At 31.9% G+C, this 9,387-nt stretch overlaps 1 protein-coding gene across 2 annotated transcripts in view; it reads left to right on the top strand.

The window, feature by feature from the left end:
- The window catches only part of SREK1 (splicing regulatory glutamic acid and lysine rich protein 1), a 37,250-nt gene that overhangs the window by 11,668 nt on the left and 16,195 nt on the right, over window positions 1-9,387 (top strand). The window contains exons 3-4 of one of the 2 annotated variants that reach the window (XM_015812204.1): window positions 6,757-6,869; window positions 7,414-7,578. In XM_015812204.1, the coding sequence (XP_015667690.1) occupies window positions 6,757-6,869; window positions 7,414-7,578 (278 nt within the window). Of the gene's footprint in view, window positions 1-6,756; window positions 6,918-7,413; window positions 7,579-9,387 lie in introns of both variants that reach the window. The other variant, XM_015812203.1, reaches the window with a different exon arrangement.

The raw sequence follows: 9,387 nt of genomic DNA, 5'->3' as shown, positions 1-9,387 counted from the left end.
AAAGAGAGAGGGGGGAGAGGAAAGAGAAAGGAAAGAGAGAGAGAGAGAAAGAGGAAAGAGAGGGAGAGGAAAGAGGCATAAAATAATTCATTTGCATTTAATTGTAATGGTTCAAAGAATGTTTGGAAAAATGTTCGGCCCTCCAGCACGTTCACTTCATCCAATCTGGCCCTCTTTGAAAAAAGTTTGGACACCCCTGGGTTACAGAGTACAACTCCAAATTAAAGCATCTCAGCCTATTGTTTTTCATAATTTCTTGACAAAATTCTTTTGTTCATTGAAAAAAAACAACTAACTGTATTTACTTTGTTATCTGTTAGTATTTTGCTATCTTCATTTTTATTTATTGTGAACATATCTAAAAAAGTCCTTTCTGTTGATCTTAGCATTGTTAGCTTATGCTAAACTTTTGCTTTCCAGAAACCATCTGAGCAGTTCTACGCAGCCTGTCTATTGGCTTCCTTTGTTACTGGAACTTTTTCAGTTTCTCTCACTTGTTTATTTTTTTCCATTTTTCTTTTGTAATGTCTTTATCCAATTAATATAGTTTTTGTTTATCATTTTAATGAAGGTCTGTAGAATGGGAAGCTCCCTTGATAGGCCTGTGTGTAATCTGAAAGTTTGTTTTATGAAGGCCATTTTTTATTTTTGTTTTAAATTAGCTTCATAGCTCTTTGGGCTATGGAAGATTATTTGCTAAAATACAAATATCAAAAAAGTATCTCTTGGTGCTGTTACATCTTTACTTGCTTTTCTTAGTCCTTATAATTTTGTCACAATTCTTGATAAACTTAATTCTGTGAAATCTTTGATTAAGTATCGTGAAGAAAATAAAGCAAATATATATACAGATTTTTTCCCCTTCCGTTCAGTCGTGTTTAATTCTCATTGCCTGTAGAAGGCCGTGCAGTTTTCTTCGCAAGGTTTTTCAGAAGTGGTTTGCCACTGCCTCCTTCCTAGGGCTGAGAGAAAGGAATTGGCCCAAGATTACCCACCCGGCTTTGTGTCTGAACTGGAACTAGAACTCCCAGTTTCCTGGTTTCTAGCCTGATGCTTTAACCATTATACCCAACTATCACTATATATAGAATGGAATATGTTAATTATAATACAGTTATATACTTTGACTTCAGGGAACACAATGTGGAAAAGTTCTGTTTTAAGTAACAGTTTTTTTCTAGTGCAAAAATGTGGACATATTTGGATAGAGAGTATTACAAATGAGTTTCTTTATTTTATTTTAAAAGCAAAATTGTCTGATAAGAATGATGACTTAAAAATATTAGTAAGTTAAGTGATGTGATTTTTACTAATTCATTTTGTTTGTACTGATATTTTATATGGTTTATTCAGGAAGAGCAAATATTTAAAAATACTGCTTTATTGTGTTCATTCCCTTTGTCTACAACAATATATTGGAGTAGCTTCATTAAACTAGCATAGTTATCAAAGGTTACATATTGTACATCTTTGAATTTTTTTAGTCTTAATATATTGATTTGTACTTCTGATCTAAATTATAATCTCGCTTGTATTTTTATATTTGATTTCTGATAAGGATACAACAGAGAATATACCATATCTCTCTCATGTATCTGTGGAGTTTCCATGCCTGGAGTAGAAGAGCATATCAAAAGACAATTTCTGTCCTTCTGCTTATTATTATGCAAAAAACAGTTCAGAAAGACACAGATTTCTCCAACTGAAAAATCTCTCTTTACTAACTTGAGTATTTTGCTACTAGACAAATGCAGAGGATTTAGTGGTGTTCTTTAGCCCTATACTCTCCCTTTATATTTGGCTCAATAATAAGATGAGTTAACAGAAAGCAAAGTCATTTATATTACAATAGCACTTAGATAAGTTATAATTCCTCCCTCAACGAGTTATTAGATTTTTTAAAAATGCATTCCCTATTATGTGGTATAAAGTCAATAAGATACTACATCAAGGATTATGCATATAATCTATCAGTTTGAATTTTGTCTATAATTTACCAATTGAACTGCATGGGATACAAAATCAATACATGTAAAACAATTGAAGAGAATGCAGCAATCATTGGCATTTACTCCCTCCTCCAGAGTAAATTCTTTTTTCCAAACCTCTGAATTTATGTGGTGATCTTCCCAACTTTGTACTTCCCAGATATGTTAAATTTCAATTAATAGAATTTTTAGCCAGCTGTTTTGGCTGAGAATTTGAGGAATTCATTGAACACAGTGGAAAGATACTTGGATTGGGAAGGATTATTCTACCAATAAGCCTACTAAAAGTAAGCCTATTAGCAGGTATTCCAAAGTAAGTATGCAAAGCTATTCCTCTGCAGTCAGTGCTGGGTAAATATAATGTCTTAATTATTTAAATTTTGAGATTAATTACAAGTGATTCATAAGGTTTTATTAAAGTAAAATGCTCAGATCAAATCCATAGGCTTGTATATTAGCAAACTCAGCAGCTTCCTTGAATTTCATATGAAAAGTGGAGAGTTACATAGGATGTAGGGAAATCCAAATGGTGTGAAAGCTAATATTTATGGATTTATTATTGTACAAAATCCAGACACAAAAAGACAAGGGGAGGGAGGAATGTTGAGACCTTTTAAAAATGTTCATCTTGTCTGTCAGGGTATTACTCTCAGCATTGCATGGCAATGGCTTCACTGAACATTAAAAATGATGTCAAATACATAATTCATACTTCATGACTAACTTTGTGATTTTGGATACAGTGAAACATCACATTGTCAAAATGCATGGTCCCCTTCTCATTTTATGTGTATTTGAGATTTCTCTCTGACTTTGGTCTAGTTTGAGAGAAGACAAGATTGAAATACATCTGATACCACCTTTAATCATCATTCTAAACTTTATGTCCACATTTTTCTGGTAGATGGATTTTGACTATTAATTTGGTTTTGTATGTTTTCTCTGTGTGATATTTGTGCATTATTAGATGACTAGACTGGCCAAGGCAGACCTGTTACACTTGCCTGAATTAGGCATTGTTTGCCATGCCACTAAAGCTGCCGCCAAGTGACAACTTCATGGGGGAAATGAGAACGGAGTCTGGCCTGCAGAAGATGGACGCCTTGTCTCTGTTTTATTATTTTGTTTTGCTTTATTTTTCTTCTTCTTTTTTTTAATTTTGTCCCTTTTTTGCTGTAATTCTTTTGTTTCTACTTGTGAACTGGTTTTTCAGTTCTGTAAAAATGCTGTTCTGTTATAGGAATTCATAACTCATTTTAAACTTATCCTGTGGAACTAATACTGTGTCAGTAAGAGCTGACATAATTCTAAAGTCAGTTTAGACTTTGCATTTAAACTGTAAGTGCAATTTTAAGCTTATAAAATTTGAAATCAGTGGAAATAATTTCTCTTAATTAGGACTATGTTGATTATCAAATGAAGTGATCAAATTGTTTATATTATCTCCATATAATTCAGCTTCTATATTATTGCTTTCTTTGGGCTTAGTTTTGAAGTCTTCATTTCTTCTGAAATGTCTTCAGAAACTTTCCTATCCCTATGCCCCCACCCTGAATCTCTCTGTTACTTTTCAAAATATGTATTTGAGCAAATGTTCTTCTTCATGTCTAAGTTTTATGGAAGCCTGTTGAGATTTCCCATTGAGATTTGAACTGCAGAGTATATAAATATATTGGTAATATGATACATGTCAAGAAGGCTAATGTTATTTCAAGACTAATAGGTTTTCTATTTATTTAATTTTGATATTCAATATACTAATTTCTGTAACAAATCTAAAAAAAATTAGGGAATACTCAAAATAACTTTGTGCTGACCAGTGTTTGTTTTGTATATTGTCTTCTCTTCACTGTAGCATTCTGTGAGAAGGTGACAAGCATCACTATTTTTTTTTTCCTTGCATCTTGGCACATGATTATGAAAGTCTATCTCGGATTAACAGACACATAGAATTTGAATATTTTCTACAGAAACTTTCCAAGAACAATACCTTTTGTTACTCTTTTTTTTTGCAACAGGGATGAGAGTTCACAAATTATTTTTGGCATCTTTTATCATAGTTTTGCATATCTTTTTTCTTTAATAAAAATATTTTACTGTGCTCTGATAGTTTTATGAATAAACAGGGAATTACATAATTAGCAATAGATCTTACGAGAAATTTTGATTGATCTAATGGACCAGCAGGATCTATATTAGAGCTACAAATTATTTAGAAATATAAAGGTGACTTAAAATAAGGGGCTAAAACTTTTGATAGAAGCTTTAAATTGACAGAATTAAATTACACAGATTGAAAGTAGTAGGTAGATTTACTAATCAGTTTAAAATGACATAGTCTAGTTATGAGTAAAAACTGTTTTGTGCATCTCCATGCTTTACATCATTGCTTTTAAGTGTCATTTGAGCCATCACCAGTGCTGAGTGTTGTGCACTTAAAGAGTTCTTTGCAAAAACAACTATTGAAATATATTTTTATGAATTTTCATTCTTACCTTTTTATGATTACACCAAAAACATGCAGTTATATTTAGTCTGGAATAGTTTACTGAAATAAAACTTTGAGTCTTGCACAAGTTCAGTGAGGTACAGTTGGCCCCTTTCTGGATGTAAGTCTATATTTAGCAGATGTTTTAAAAAAAAATCTTTTATTTTCTTTAGTTTTGAAGATAGATATTCATATTTTTGCTTTTTAAAAGAAGGCTTGTTTTCTAGTAAATTAGTATCATGTAGGTATGATAGCTTAGAAAGTTAGGTATTTACTATAAGGTGCTATGCTGTTATATTTACTTGGTGGCCACCCACTGATCAAAAGTTCCTTAATTAAGTGAGAGAAGCTACTTTATGACTTTTCACTTCTCTGTATCATTTCCCATACTGCTTCCAGGAATGAGGAAATTTACAGGGGTGAGGGAAACCATTGAAAATTAGTTACTTCCCTTTTTGACTGATGGATGCCTCGATTGGATTAAAATGTCTTTTATCAGTAGGGGAAATCCCAGTTAGATACAGTCATGGAAGACTGCACTTTATAAGCATTTAATTTGGAATGTGCAATTGAATTCTATGGGCCTATAGAACGATAGGGAATTGGGTTTGAAATACTTTCATTTAAATGCAGTCCACTTACCATTTCAGTCAAGATCCTATTATTTTTAAATCCATTCAATCAAGTGAAACTGTAATATGGTTTTTATGTTGCTGGTCTATTCTTTCCTCTCAGCCAAAGCCTACAGTGTTTCAACTTTTATATATAAAAAGCTTTAAATTATATCCTTCAAAAACTCAAAATTGTCAGAAAGTTAATGTAGATCTACAGGCAGTTTTTTAACATCAGAAACATCTTCCCCTTTTTGAAGTGGAATAACTTTTTTGAGCTTAATATGGAGATCTGCATTGTTATCTACATCATATCTTTGGCTTTTTAATGGAACATCAACATTATAGCATTAGTGGATTAATTGGTGAGGCTTTTAAAATAAATAATAAAAAAATATTGTGTATTTTTTCTTATTATAAATGCCATTATAATTCTAGATAATGGATCTCTTTGAGGCCAGATTGACTTAAATTCTTATGCTTACTCTAATAAGTAACAGTTATGTCAGACAGTGGTGGCTCTTTGGCAGAATATTTTGCCATCTTCAGTGTGTAATATCTGGCTTAGTAGTCTGTGCTTAAAATATTTACTTTTGGATTGTTTGGGCATAATCCACAAATACAGTAGTTAGCTGCTGTAAAGCATTTTAAGAGTAGTATAAACTGGTTATCCTTAAAGTACATTTTCAGTAAAGATCAATGCAGTAGTAATCCATTATTTAAATATGGATAACCATAGTGCAAAATAATTTTTATTTAAATTATTTAAAGTATTTTTATCCTGATTTTCAATCCGTAATGTGAAGCATTTCTGAATTAAGAACTTGAGCAATTTTATTGAGGTAAGCCTTGCTCCCTGAATATGTATAACAAGAGACAAAATCTCCTTGTCATCTTATAAAAACAACAGTCATCTGTTGCACTGACACTATGCAGATATAACAAACATTGTGTCAGTGATCAAGTAAATATTTTTGTAAAGACTAGATTACACTATCCTTCATAATGCTACAGAACTGTGAGCCTTGTTAGGTCAAAGTACTTACGCTACGAATCATTATGTTTCTTGCCTTGCTTGATTTGTTGTACTAGATTGACAACTGGTGATCAACTGGCAATATTTTTCACAGCCACTTTCAGCAGAAGAAAAGGCCAGCTTTTGCTTAGCACACTCCTGTTTCCTATTTTTTCTTTTTGACTGATTTGGTTATTTGCCATTTCTGGGGATTAAACTTTAAAAAATGTTCTTCTTTTCTGTATCTGATGTTCTGTGTGCTATTAGTGATGCAGCCAACACGAACGGTTGTCATGTGTAACACTCCTTTCGATCACCGTGAAACAACGTCCTGCGAAAGCGTCCATGCTTGATATCGTTTGGTTCATGAACATTAAGTTTCCAGTACAGGTGACCCATAGCTCAAAGTGTTAAATAATTATCTACTCATTGTTCAGTTTTTAAAGTAAAAATCCGGTAATGAGATTGTAGTTTTGCTCACTTACTGTTCCTAGTGGAGTAGGGGAAAGAAAAACGTGTGTTGTTTTGCTTTTTTAAAAGGCTGTTGTAGTTTTTTTTTCTTTATTATATTTAAGTTGAAGGGAAATAGTAAATAGAAGAATAAAATTCGAAAGGTGGCCTTACTTTTGATAACAAAATCATTTTGCTCTTCAGGTAAAATTCCAGATGAAGCCAAAGCCCTCTCTCTCTTGGCTCCTGCCCCAACAATTACAAGTCTGATTCCTGGTGGAGGGTTGCTTCCTATACCAACACCTCCTGTGAGTTCAGTAAGTAATGCTGGATGTAATAATGCAGCTGATTCAGTTACATTTTTGGTAAGTGGTCCATGGCAGGGATGGCTTTTACACAATCTAATGTGTTAAAATCCAAAGTAAGGTGGGGCATTTATTAGGATAAACCAAAATCCTTAATATAGCAAGATTTAGACTTCATCAGAAGCCTATATTAGCAAAGAGGACCAGAAGAAAATAGAAAAAGTAATGTTAAAGCTAGAATTTTTACAGATTAGTACCGTCTTGCATAGAAAGCTGCTAAAGTTTCTAGCTTTAAAAAGATTGAAGCTTTGTAGTATTTCTGTTATTCAATCTTTGTACAAGCTTTTCTGCTAAGAATATTGCCTTATTGCCCAGAAGTCAAAGAATTATTCCTCCATTTTTTAAAACTGAAGATGTACTTTATGGTATTTTTATAGTGTTTTCAGATAATTTTTATATTATTTTTAAATAATTTAAATATGTATATATATTTATTGATCCAAAGCAGAAGAAGGACCCCATGCTTGTTTCTATATTCCCTATTTTCTATTTACAGATAGGAATTTCCCTTGGTCCACTAGGAGCTATACCAGCAGCATCATTGGATCATAACATTACAGCCATTGGAGACATACCCCAGCCACCCATTATGGGCAATGTGGATCCTTCCAAGATTGATGAAATTAGAAGGACTGTATATGTTGGAAACCTGAATTCCCAGGTAAACATTTCTGTTACAGAGGAATACATTAATAAAAAGTATAGCTGCTTATTTTGTCACTTGTGTATAATTGCAGTTTGCTACATTCTCTCCATCAGATCCAGTTACCTTGTTCTTTCACGCAAGCAAAGTCTGGGAAAGCTGTTAAGTCAGAAGTCACAGTGACATGAGATCTTTGCATAACGATTCATATGATCCTTGTTTAATGATGGCTGTTCTGACGTCAGAACTGCTATTGCTAAGTGGCAGCTCTAATAATGCACCAATATAGCACTCTTTTATGTATTATTTTAATTTACATGGCTGCCCATCTCAAATTCATGATTCTGGGTGGTTAACAGTATTAAAAAATACAAAAATAGAACCCTCCCCCCCAAAAATGGAACATATAAAACAACAGTTGGGTTAAAAAGAGATGCATAACCAATACCTGGGCTCAACTCCATGGATTCACCCCTTGGGCTCAACTCCATGGATTCACCCCTAGGTCCAGGGGCAAAACCAAGTTTTTAAGGTCTTAGGCTAGACTGACAAAGTTGGAGCCAATCTGATCTTTATGAGGATAATGCATTATTATATGTATTTGTCCCCACATACACACTTTTCTTTCTATTTTTTGCCACCCAACTCCAGTGGACTCTTTGCGACATACAAAACTCTAGAGAAAACATAAAAACAGCTAAAACATTTAATCAAATAGACAGCCAAACTAAAATAATCCAATAGATAGCAAAATCAATAAAACGGAGCATTGAAAAAATAGTAACATCTCATTTTCACATTGACTAGGTGTCTTATACATGTTATATAAATTCTCTGGTGTCAAATACCACTGGTACATCATTCTGTAAAAATTGTATCTTAAATTACTAATGAGCGGATTGCCTATAGACGTGGACTTTGTATGTATAAATATAAGGAAATATGGCATCCCCTTATACACACTAGAGTAGGTTACAGTAGGTTAAATAAGCATATATGAGTATATGTGCTTATAGATATATTGTTTATTAGATAATGTATGTAGAATAACTTGTTCTAATGCTATATTTTATTTTTCATGTATTTTTCCACTTTTTAAGCACTTGTTATTTTTTATAATATATGTATTTTATTTTATTTTGCTTTTTATTTTTCTGTTATTTTAAGAGCAATAATATAGATTATTAAAAATCTATTTTAAAGTGTAATATACTGTAAATTTTAGTTTCTTTATCTCCACTCTCTCCCATTCATCCATCTGTATATTGTAACCATTTTATTATGCAATCCTTGACTTGTTCATCTTCAGTTTTAAATTTCAACAAAGTTTGTACATTTTTGCAATCACATGTCCATTTGTACACAATTCGTTTTCATTGAATCAGTTATTCAATCTCCATTACTGTTTTATCTGTATTAAATCTTTCTTTTAATTGTGCATATGAGAAACATTGAAAACAAAATCTTGCTGTAGTTTAAGTGTTCTCTTGACTTTATCTTAAGCATATATAGAACTTCTCATCACCCATATATCCTTTACTGACTCTTTCAGTTACTCCCTCAAGGAAGGACTCTGGGTGTTGTACAGTATAAAATCAGCATGTAAACAGTATATAAAATTAAAACTAAAATATTAAATTTGATTTAAGATTTAAAATGTTAAAATTATAACATTGTAACAATTTCAAAGAGACTATTAGATTATACGTATTTATATATATATATATATATATATATATATATATATATATATATATATATATATATATATATATATATATATATATATATATATATATATATATATATATATATATATATATATAT

Source organism: Protobothrops mucrosquamatus, unplaced genomic scaffold (assembly GCF_001527695.2).
Source record: "Protobothrops mucrosquamatus isolate PMUCROS unplaced genomic scaffold, P.Mucros_1.0 scaffold75, whole genome shotgun sequence".
In the NCBI taxonomy this organism is placed as follows: Eukaryota; Metazoa; Chordata; class Lepidosauria; order Squamata; family Viperidae; genus Protobothrops; species Protobothrops mucrosquamatus.
This window is presented reverse-complemented; position numbering and strand designations above follow the sequence as displayed.